The sequence below is a fragment of the Coccinella septempunctata genome, chromosome 2 (assembly GCF_907165205.1).
Source record: "Coccinella septempunctata chromosome 2, icCocSept1.1, whole genome shotgun sequence".
NCBI lineage: Eukaryota > Metazoa > Arthropoda > Insecta > Coleoptera > Coccinellidae > Coccinella > Coccinella septempunctata.
The window spans coordinates 20072906-20085475 of NC_058190.1; the positions used below are offsets into that span (position 1 = coordinate 20072906).

Genomic DNA, 12570 nt, shown 5'->3' on the forward strand with positions numbered 1-12570 from the left:
ACAACATTATCAATATGATGTTCAAATGACAACTTCTAATCCAGAAATATTCCCAGGTCTTTAACAACTGTCACCTCCCCCACAATCAAGCCAAACAGGCACAGAGGTGCACTCACAATGTTGAAATTCTTGGTGAAAGTTATATGTTTACACTTACTAACATTCAGGGACAGGTAAAGCAAAGAACAGAACTCGCAAAATCTGTTAAGATCATCCTGAAACCTCTGAACGTCCTCCAAGGTTTTCACAGCTAGGTACATTTTAATGTCATCAGCGTAAAGCTCCAAATTCACATAAACAAGATACCGGCAGACATCATTGATATACAAGCTGAAGAGAAGTGGTCCAAATGAGACCCCTGGGGTACTCCCGATTCAACATTGTGAAGGGACGAGCAAGCATCACCCATAACAACATACTGAAACCTTTCACACAGGTATGACTCAATCCAACTTAACAAATCTGGTCCCACAGCATAATCTAAGAGAACCTGCAGAAGTGTTGCATAATGTACTTTGTCGAAAGCCTTGGACAAATCCGTGTAAACAGCGTCTACCTGGACACCCCGATCCATATTTTCGGATATGTAATTGATGTATAGCGACAGATTAGTGAGAACCGATCTGCCTCTATTTGATCTATTTGAAGAAGACTGATCAGGATCCACTTATAAAGATACAATCAGAGACTGACCTATAAGAAATTTAGACTTTGTAGGTAAGCTTTAGTACCCTAAGAAATCTGTAAATCGTCATGCTGGAATTAATGAATTTCATGGACAATTACAAGCTATGTGATACCAAAATATGTGATAATATACATGAGACTGCCACATTCGATAATTACCCCAGGGACTTTAACAGAATACATGTAAATATAAGAAGTTTATATAAAAATTTTGATCAATTTCTGGTGTTCCTTGAAGCATGTGATAAAAAATTTGATTTACTTGTAATGTCGGAAACCCACAATATATATAATGCTAATAATTTTAATATCTCAGGTTACTTAAAATTTTTTTATGATAGTACTTTGAACAGATGTGATGGATTATGATATATGTTAAACAAGAATATTACATAGATCATGAACTTTTAGTACATAACAGTCTTAAAATTATGAAGGTAACATTACAAGAGAACAACATAACCATTGACATCCTAGCTACATATAGGTGTTTCTCCAACTCTACCAATATATGATGAGTCCTGGGAGTCAGAGGCCTTTTGTCTGAAGCTGCTAATGCTGAAATCAAAACATTAGATATTAGTGTTTTACCCAAGATTCATTATAGTAACATTATTTAAATTATTGGTTTTACTTAATACATTCAAAATATTCAGTACATTCACCAGGATCGGGCGATGAAATCGTGGATTTCAGTTTTAAAACATTTTGTTTCTAATATAAGAATGAAATCTTCATCATAGAAATGGTCAAAGCAAACATATACCCATTTAGAAGATTTTGTAATTTTCAGTTTTAACTGGCCCATCCACGATCTTTGTCGAGCACTATCACTAGGCATTTTAATGAGAGGAAAAATTCTTTGGTGATGAGTTAAACAATACTAATGAAAAGAGCCAAGTCCCAAGCTACGCCTATGGAAAAATAATGTTTGTTATTGTTTACTTACCAGTGCATGGATTTTCCACTGCCTTTACTGCCGATTTTTTTGCATCATTTTGATCATCATTCGGATAGCTTCGGAAAACACGATTCTTTCAAGCAATCGTTGCATGTGGTTTATTGTTTGATCAAATATAAACATATAGCTATCTTATTTCGAGGACGTTTTCTCTCTCACTATGCTCTATCTTGGTGTGTGATATCTTTGACTTTTTCCCTTAGCATAGAATGCTTGTTATCAATATTGGTATGATAGAAATATGTGAGGCCATATTCATGAACCAGCCGCTCAGTTAGGCTAAAATTGTCATCGACCAGAGAATAGGAACATAACTTGTAGGTATTTCACAAAGTTAATTTTGGCGAATTATAATGAGGTATATTGTAATTAATTTCTTTATTCGATAAGAATTTTTTGTTGCAAGCGAATACTGATTTCTTATCTCCTATGATGTTTTTTTTTTATTACAGATATGAGGCTATTGACTTTATTGGGATTGTTTTGCATCGATTATATTAGGTAAGATAAATATTCTTGATACAGTTTTCTATTTGAGATAAACCCGCAATAATCTTATGAAAAATAACATGGTCAAGTTTTCAAGACTCAAATGTATCCACGGGAGTCATATACCTACCTACATAACGGGTTTTTCACTACGAGTTTCTGAAAGTATAGACCCTGCGTTTGACAACTGTTTGACATATCTGTCGATATCCAAAGAATATAGACAAAGATTATAGAGTAGAAAGATAGGAAACGCTCTCATATCGCTAGTACTAAAAACCGACTACATTTTGGCCAGTGAAAACACGCGTGACAATGAGATGGCGCTAAAAACGCACTGTCAATACAGGAAAACTTTTTGATAACAGTTTTCTTTTTTAATTGAGGGGCGCGAAATTCGAATTCTATTTCTCGTATTGCATTCCAATATTGACTTTGTTTCTATCAGAAAACAAACATCCTGAGCGACAAAACAAAAGTATGGTTTTGTTTTGTGATCAGGATGTTAGTTTTCATCTAAACATTGTTTGGAATCAATTGATATCAACGAAAAACGCTGTTGGATGTTTATTTGCAATTCATAAAAAATTTACAAAAATTGAAATAGTGGGCAATAAATGAAGCTTTAACTAGGACACTAAAGTATATGGTGATCTGCTATACGTCGAAGGTGTTGTTTCTGTACAAAAGGTTGTTCTGAATTAATGAAGTTGAATTTGTAAAATATACATATATCAGAAACTAATATGAACCAATATTCAACATACCATCATAGCATACCTATTCCAGTAACTTACATATGTAGGTATTATTTAAAGAATTTTCAGAACCACACTAAAAAAAAACCTTACAGACATATGCAAGACCTGTATGTCAGTATAGTTTCTTGGTGCTTTTTTTTATGATTTCCCTATGATATGGTCTCTTCATGACACAATATCCAAATTGATTAATGAATGAACAAAACACTCACAGCAGGTTTCATAAAACTTTGATTTTCTAAACAATAATTTGACAGTCACTCGGTTCCCAAATGGAAATCAATAAAACCTCTGCATTTCTGAATATATTGAAAGAGTAGCAATTGAGAATCATTGAATGGACCTATAAAGATCATAATTTCCCCTTAATAGGCCGTTCATGCAAGGGATGCTTTCTGCATACAACAATTTACGTCTATGAACAGTTCTCAATTGACCTGCAGTAAAATGTTCATTGCACATGGTGTAGTTAGTAGTGTTTGCTGAAGTAATTGTTCTCAAGACCTGAGAATTTTATCCACTTCGGAGCACTGAAAATTAGAATCAATGAATGACCGATTCACATGTTACGACTTTTAATACTTACGCTTCCATTTTCCTTAGTTGAGTGAAAAACTTAATCATGTAAAATACATTTTATTATTTGATCCACCGTTCTTCACCATTCAATACTTTTCGAACAATATTTTGATGTTTTCACCAAGAAATAAGACAAAAAACTCCAAAAATCAGCAACTAGAACGAGCCAGATAAACAAAAAGCGGAATGAGAATCAAAACATTCAAAACCTCTTCGATCAAAATTGACTTCTGAAATCTTAAAAAATGTCATATATTTCTGCAAATGGCACTCAAATTAATATTTTAACCAGTCCTAGCGTTTTAAAAACACGCGTGACACACAGATGTCGCTCAAATCGCTTTAGTCGCCTCGTTTCCCATCTTTCTACTCTATAATCTTTGATTCAGGTCTTGTATATGTATAAGGTTTTTTTTAAGTGTGGTTCTGAGAATTCATCTATAAATAATACCCACATATTTAAGTAACTGGAATGTGTATGCTATGATGGTATATTGAATATTGGTTTATATTAATTTCTGATATATGTATATTTTACAAATTCAACAAAATCAAGTTTATTAATTCAAAACAACCTATTGCACAGAAATAACCCCTCTGACGTATAACAGATCACCATATACTTTGGTGTCCTAATCAAAGCTTCATTCATTGCCCATAATTTCAATTTTTGTAAATTTTTTATAATTTGCAAATTAAAATATAGCACATCCAACAGCGTTTTTCATTGATATCAACTGATTCCGAACAATTTTCAGATGAAAACTAACATCCTGATTACAAAACTAAACCATACTTTTGTTTTGTCGCTCAGGATGTTCGATTTCTGATCGGAACAAAGTCGATATTGAAATTTAATGCAACGAATAGAATTCGAATTCCGCGCCCCTCAATTAAAGATCAGAATTAAAGACAGTACCTACGTTGTAGCGAAATAAAGTGCATGTTCAAGGTGCAGAAGAAACGGTGTTGCTGGCATATTTCGCAAAAATCTCGGTGAAATATTCTGCGTCATCCTTATGGCCTAAATATTCCATGTTACGAGCGACTCTAGAACTGAAGGAAAGAGTGGAAATCGACAAATACGGCGCCTCAAAAGGTTTCATCAAGAGAACAACGAATTTGTGAGTTCTGGCCCAGACAAAAAGTTTTTAATGATGAAAGTGGTTTTTTCAATTGGAATTGGAGGAGCCTGTCGATCTAATGAATCAGCGAAGATGACCACAGAAGATGTTTACGTTTTAGACAGCTGATTGTTACTAATCCCGGCTAAAAAAACCACAAGAAACGGATTTTCGCTGTGGTATCTGACGGCGAAGTGCTTTCATTTAAATGTACGCAATATTAATGCCAGTCCATGTTACTCGCGAAGATTGTTTGTATCATAAAGAAAAGGGAAATGTGTGGTAGAGCCCTGCGGCATACATTTCTTCTCCAAAATACCTCAAGAAATTGCTGAGTATCTCTCACTTGAAAATCCTAATATGTACCTATTCTCGTCACTGCGTTAAAAGATCTTCCGCAAATTTTCTTGTTAATGCTGGAGGAGATATATTAAACCTACAACTTGGTGGATGGAAATCGGCGAAGGTTGCTAGAGAACTAGAACTAGAACAAGGTGTGACCAAAAAATTTCCATTGCCACCAAAATTCAAATCGGCGATGTTTCCGGCTGTGGATTAAGCACTGGGGAACCGCACGAAAGCGAAAGGGTCATTGATCAATCTTCAGATGATATACCTATGATCGTGGACGCTAAAGGCAAAGGTGTATCCATCAAATTTGAAAACAAAATATTATTCAGTATCTAACGTATTATGCTTTCGTAACTAACATATTGAATTATGATATAACTAATGCCTTATGAGTAACTAAGGTTTTATGTAGGTTTTTGTACATTTATGTTAGTAATTATTACTAAAGATTTCATATAAAAATGTCTTAATTATCAATGATACGTTGAAAAAATAACGGTCGTTGTTGATATGGTTGATACGATTAAATGGTGATTCACGAAATGTTATCATTGATAAAATATATTATAGTTGATATGATTGTTATTTGTTATGTACAGAAAGGAACTTTTGGTAATTATTTAGGGTTTTTATACATGTAGTTTTGCTTGAAATTTATCGTCCACGCGCAGAAATTCTTATTGTGGAATATTTTTGTTTATCCATCCTGAAATTTTGTTCATCTATAGAATGTATTATATTCACAGAATGTATATTTTGTAGAGGATAATAAACATTATTTTTAATAAAGTCCAAATTCCTCGTATCAATTTCTGTATGTAATATATGAATGCATACAGAGGCAGATAAATTATGTACCTATGTATTTATTTTTTGTAGTGCATTTTCCTCTCCTTGGTCATGGGAATGTGAGAACCACAAATGTATCAAAAAAGAGATCCGGAAAGGCGAAGAAAACGACGCGGTGTGCTTGGAAGCTTGCCAAATGTTCTGTTCAAAAACTTCGGGACTCTGGCCGAAACCAACTGGAACAGTTGATATTAGCAGCCATATTGTACCCCTGGACCCTGCTCGAATAGAAGTTAACTCAAGAAAAGCGGGATCGTTAATAAATAAAGCTGTGAAATCATTCAAAGAAGATATCATAAGTAGAGCAGCTACTACGAGAGATTCTTCCGAACGTGATGGGAAACCACTTTCAATCAGTATTTTTCTAACAGAACCGCAAGAAACTGATAAACTCACCATGGAAACAGATGAATCTTATCATTTAGTCATCAGTCCTGATGAAAAAGGAAAATTGGAAGTAAATATAACAGCTCCCAATTTCTTTGGAAGCAGGCATGCTTTAGAAACTCTTGGTCAACTAATAATATACGATGATCTGAGAAACAAATTGATGGCACCATCGAATGTTAATATTTCCGATAAGCCAGCGTATCCGTACAGAGGAATTCTATTAGATACTTCGAGAAACTACATATCAGTGGATACTATTAAGAAAACTATCAATGGAATGGCTGCTTCTAAACTCAATTATTTCCATTGGCACATAACCGATTCACATAGTTTTCCTTATGTTTCCAAATCCAGACCAGAACTATCTCTGTATGGAGCTTATTCTCCGAAGAAGGTGTATACAGAAAGAGACATTGATGAAATCATAGATTTCGCTAAATCAAGGGGAGTACGGGTTATACCAGAATTTGACGCCCCAGCTCACGTTGGTGAAGGCTGGCAGAAAACTGGATATGTTATATGCCTGAATGCTCAACCATGGGGTTCTTACTGCGTGGAACCCCCATGTGGTCAATTTGATGTCACCAAGGATGGCCTTTATGACGTTTTAGAAGGTAAAATTTATGCCGGATGAAATGAAAGCTGGTTTGAATTTGTCAATTGGATTTTCAGATATTTACGGTGACATGGTAGAGCAATTTGATCCCGATATTTTTCATATGGGAGGTGATGAAGTACATTTCACATGCTGGAACAACACCAAAAGCATAACAGATTGGATGACGGAAAGAGGATGGGGTAGGGAAGAGGCAGATTTTGCAAAACTTTGGGGATACTTTCAAGACAAAGCAGCTGACCGACTCTTCAGAAAGACAGGGAAAAATATACCAATTATTATGTGGACTAGTACACTAACCAAAAAAGAACACATAACTAAATATTTACCTAAAGATAAGTATATCATTCAGATTTGGACTACTGGAAGTGACCCCCAGATTGACGAATTATTAACTGGAGGATATAAACTGATATTGAGTAATTACGATGCTCTTTATTTGGATTGCGGTTTCGCTGGATGGGTTACAGACGGTAATAACTGGTGTTCTCCATATATAGGATGGCAAAAAGTTTATGACAATAATCCACGTAAAATCGCAGGTGAGTGGAAATTAGTCCTCCTAACAGTTATTATTGCAAAATGATTGAATTATCAGATAATTCAAAAACCCCTTTTGAGATAATCTCTATGAGGCACTTTCTTATAGCAATCAGTAAACTAACTCTAATATGATATTCAAGAAAAAAAATTGTTATTCAAAATATGACTTCCCATTCCAAGTCCATGTAGATTTGTTTGTTCCTAACAAACCAGGGTACATCCATTGCCATTCTGAGGAGTTTATTCCCAGTGGCCTGTATTCTCTTGATGTGGGTCGTGGCTGCGAAGCCCCATGCCGCCGATCCATATGTGAGTTGTGGTCGCGCGATAGTTTTAATCATCGTCAACTTGATGTTCTTATTCATATGACTTCTTCTGCCTATGAGTGAATAAAGTCTACTCACTGCAGCTTTTGTTTTATCAACTGCACATTTGATGTGGTTTTTCCATGTAAGTCCTCTGTCAAGCTTCACTCCTAGGTATGTTGCTTCATTTTTCCATTCAACCTCTTCTCCATCAACTTCTAGGTTTTCTTCCATCCTCAATCTTCTCTTTTGCAGTAATATTGCTTGAGTCTCTCTTCCATTGATTTGGATTTTCCATTTCATGCACCATTTGAGTAATTCATCTATGGCTTCCTGCAGTCTCTGGTGTATGATATCTGGGGGTCGATGTCTGAACGCTATTCCTGTGTCATCTGCGTACAAGGTGAGCATATTTCTAGCATTCTTCGGGATATTATGAACGTATAATACGTAAAGCAGGAGTCCAAGTACCGATCCTTGAGGCACTCCCGCTTCCAATTGTCTGGTTTGAGAGGTTGCTCCATCTATCTTCACATAAAAGTTTCTATTCCTCAGATAGTTCTTTATAATCTTGCATAGCTTGGTCGAATATCCTGCTTTTTTCATCTTTTAGATGCACTTCGTGCCATACTCTATCAAAAGCTCTCTCGATATCCATCAGAACTAATCCTGTGGCCTGTTTGGTCTGCATTCCTTCGGTGATGTATTCTATGAGCCGTATTAATTGGAGTTCAGTCGAATGTTCTCGTCGAAATCCAAATTGTCCGGGTGGAATTATCTTCAACATTTCTGTTTCCTCATTCAGCCTTTTAACGAAAACCCTCTCGACGATTTAAGTGCTGATAGTAGGCTGATTGGTCTATAATTTTGAGGAAATTTCCGTTCCTTTCCAGGCTTGTTGAAAACTATCATTTGTGCAGTTTTCCATCTCTTTGGGTAGTATTCGGTCCTCATCACTCCGTTTGTTATATTTGTCAAGGCTGCTATTCCTTTTCTAGGCAATTTCTTCAACATATAATTCGTTTATCGATTGAAATTTATTCTGGGAGGATTCTGCATCTCTTCATAAACTTTTTAGAGTTTTCACTCCCAATCTCTGAAACAAAATCAATTGAAAATGGAATCAACGATTTGCTCCTGCGTAAATTCTTGCACCAATTTGTCAGGAGCAAATTAACTAGAAAAAATTGTTGCTTGACAATGAACTCAAAATAAATAACGTTGAAATAATTCTAAGTTGTAACGTTTCGGAGTCTATATCAGACTCCTTCATCAGACGTTATCCTATCTTCTCCCGGCGCTTTCCTGTTTTTCAATTTCATTATCATCTCTTTGATCTCTGTTGGTGAAGCCGGTTTTGGAATGATTTCGGTTTCCGGTGGTTCCATCATCAGTTCTTCGTTTGCCTTCACTTCTTTTTCTAGATCTTCATTGTCATCATCATTTCTGTAGTTTATTCTGGCTTCTCTCTCAATTAAGTCGGCAAGTGCTTCGGCTTCTTCAAGTCTCGTATATACCATTCCGTTTGCTCCATGCAGTGGAGATATAACTGTCCGTTCTCGTCGTAAGCGTTTTTGCATTTTGAAAGCCGAGTGATGTATTGTATTCAGTTCCCTTAATCTCTGGTGCCATATATTATTACGCAGTTCTGTTGAAGCATTTTTCAATATCTAACTAAGCTTATTCAGTTTCTTCTTGCCTTCTCCTCTTTTTGTTGTTCTGTAGATTTTTCTGAGTCTTCTGTTCTTTTTTATAAGTTTCTTCATATCCCTTGAAGTATGTCCATGTGAATGTTTCGGAATTGGTTTCCTTATTCTTTTGGTGCTTTCTTCATAGGCTTCTCTTATTTGATTTTCGAATTTTTCAACTGCTTCATCTAATTCATCCCGGGTGTTTATTTGGGGAATTTCCGTGATTTTCTCCTGAAGTAAATTCTTATATTTCCTTCAGTCTGTACGATCATTGGTTTGTGTCTCTTCTTCGTTTCTTGGGGCCATGTCCCACTATGAATTCTATGGGATTGTGGTCTGAAGTTCCGTCTTCTATTGTATCAAGGCTGATTTCTTCAGTGATGTCTTTCATTACGACAATGTCCAGTACATCGGGTAGTCCATTTACTCTTGGTATGTAGGTCGGTATATCAGGTCCTATCACAAATGCATTAAGTTTTTCAGCATAAATCTTCAGTCTTCTCCCGTTGGTATTTTTCACCCTACTGTTCCATTCCTGCGATTTGCAGTTAAGATCACCAATTATGATTTTCGGGTGTCTTCCTTCTAGTAGCATTTTTAGATCCTCTCCCAGCATCCGGTGATTTATAAGTCGAAATAATCTTCACTTGTCCTCGATTGGTGTTCACAATAATCGATATTGCTTCTACTTATTGACCATTGAATATTGGGTTGAAATGGTGATCCATATTCCTTCTATCCAGTATAGCAACGCCACCTGTGCTGTAAGGTCTATCATTTCTGAAGATATCGTAATTGGGAAATGCTATCCGAACGTTGGGGTTAAGTTTTGTTTCTTGGAGAGCTATGACATCCGGTCTCTTCTCTTCAATCAGTTCTTCGAATTCGGGTCTGCGGGCTCTCAATCCAGGAATTACCGGAGCATTTCATGCACCTCCATGGGAATGTGCATTTGCTCTGGGCATGTCCATACCGTTGACAACGATAGCACTGTCCAGGCCCTGCTGTCCTTCTTTTTGGTTCGACAACACAATTCATTTTGTACAGCCTCTTGATTTCGAAGACGCCCTTATTCTGGGTTTTCACCAGTAGTAAGGGCATTGGCTTCTTAGTAATGTTCGAGGTCATCCTCATGACCTCGGCATCAACGATTCCTTGATCCTTGAGGTCCTCAAGGATCGTAGCAATATCTGCATCTATCGGTAGGTATCTCACTACCGCGTAAATTTTCTTCTCCCCAACTCGTTGGAGAGTGTTAAACTCTCTGTTGATTTTTTGGAGAAATTGAGTCATCCTTCGGTGATCTTGTGGGGTTTGTGGGACGATCCTAATTCCGTCCTACACAGTTGTCGCTCTGCTATAGATAATGCCGTTTCGCATTAACGCGTTTGAAATTGACGTCCATTCTGACGTACCTCTCAGGGTGACTGGGGGATTTTTTCTTTTCTCTCCTCCACTGGAGTGGTTTTCTGTGGGGCTGGGGTTTCCAAGATTCTTTTTTTGTTCGAGTCTTCATTGGACGAGGAGCTATCTTTTCTCACTCTTTTGGCGGGTGGGAAAATTTTGTTTTGAGGGGTTTTGACCACCTCCATCTTCTGTTTTTGAACCGGTAAGGTCACTTCTTGGACATTTTTGGAAACAATGTTCTGTTTGAGTGCTTTGGAGTAAGGACTTTCCTTATTTCCCTCCTGCAACTCGAGCCTCCCCCTGAGATTTTTAATCTCAGCCACTGAGCTAGATACGCATCTATCTAGCTCATTCATTCTCGCTCTTAAACTTATATCGTGTTCGGACACGACATTAGCGATTTCTAACGCGTCTCCATCCATTACGGGATCGCAGTCCGAATAGTCAGACATTTTAAAATCTAATTTACAATTACTATACTACTCAAAGCAATTTGAAATGAAATTTTTCAAGACGAAAAAAGTTTGCGAGTCTGATAAAAATGTGTTACAGTGCTCTTCCTGCCGCATACTATTTCATTCTTCGTGTGTTGATATTTCGCACGTCGACTTCGAGTTTTTGAAGGAGTCGAAGGGTAAATGGAACTGTCCACTGTGTCTGAGTAGCAAAAGATTGCTACGCAGTAACTCTCAATCTGATCGGCCTGTAACACTCGAACATTTTTCTCTCCTAATGAGCAAAATGAATTCATTATCGGAGGACATGAAATCAATCAAATCCGATCAGTTTCTAATTCTGGCGGAGTTAGGTAAATGCAGATCAACTATCGACGAACATACCTCACAGTTGAATAGCCATAGCTCTATTATCAACGAGTGTCAAAATAAATTGTCTCTTGTAGAGTCATCACAAAGCTCTGTGGTTTCGAGACTTGCTGAGATGACGAACGATATAGTACAAATTAAATCTACTTTATCCGCTGCTCCTGATGGGGTGCCATCTCCATATTCTCTGGATTCCGCTGAGATCTTAGAGCGAGTCAAACGTTCTTACAACATTTTGCTCAGAAATGTACCTGAATCTGAAACAGAGGAAGGTGACGCCGATGTGGCCGTCAAGATACTAGAGTGTATTGATAAGTCAATCAAGAGAACGATGGTGAAGGTTTCCCGGATTGGAAGGCGTAATCCACCCCACCCGCGTATGCTTAGGGTTTCTTTTTCGAACAACGATGTAGTCGGAACATTTCTTAGAAATAAAAAGAAACTTCTCAATTCTGGAGATTTTAGGCGCGTACTAGTTTCTGACGACAAGACTCCTCACCAGTTGTCAACTCTGAGTCAACTTCGCCTTGAGCTGAAGGACCGCGAGAAGTCAGGAGAGAGGGACCTGACAATAAAGTACATTAAGGGAACGCCAACTATTGTAACCCAGACTCCAAAAAATTGAGTGGTAGTATGCACGAGTGGAGCTTTATTTACACGAACATCCAATCTTTCCATTCGAAATATGCCGAGCTCCTCTCTTTTGTTGGAGAACATAATCCATCGCTTATTTTCATTACTGAATCTTGGTTGCAACCTGATATCTCTGATACTTTGATCCACATTCCGAATTACCAATTATTTAGGGGGGATAGTATAACTACGAAAGGCTATGGTGGTGTTTGTGTGTACATTAGACTTGACATCTCGGATAGATCTACAGTCGTGTCCCATCAGATTGATGCACCGGGTATAGATAATATTTTTTTCCAAGTTACATTTTGTAATTGTAAATTCGGCTGCGTTTGTCGCCCAAGAGCTTGCAGTGGTGAA

At 37.1% G+C, this 12570-nt stretch overlaps 1 protein-coding gene across 1 annotated transcript in view; it reads left to right on the top strand.

The window, feature by feature from the left end:
- Window positions 1-12570, top strand: part of LOC123306773 (chitooligosaccharidolytic beta-N-acetylglucosaminidase) — a 79275-nt gene that overhangs the window by 45208 nt on the left and 21497 nt on the right. The window contains exons 2-4 of the mRNA XM_044888911.1: window positions 2101-2149; window positions 5832-6805; window positions 6864-7349. Coding sequence (XP_044744846.1) covers window positions 2103-2149; window positions 5832-6805; window positions 6864-7349 — 1507 coding nt within the window. The 5' untranslated portion in view covers window positions 2101-2102. The remainder of the gene's footprint in view (window positions 1-2100; window positions 2150-5831; window positions 6806-6863; window positions 7350-12570) is intronic.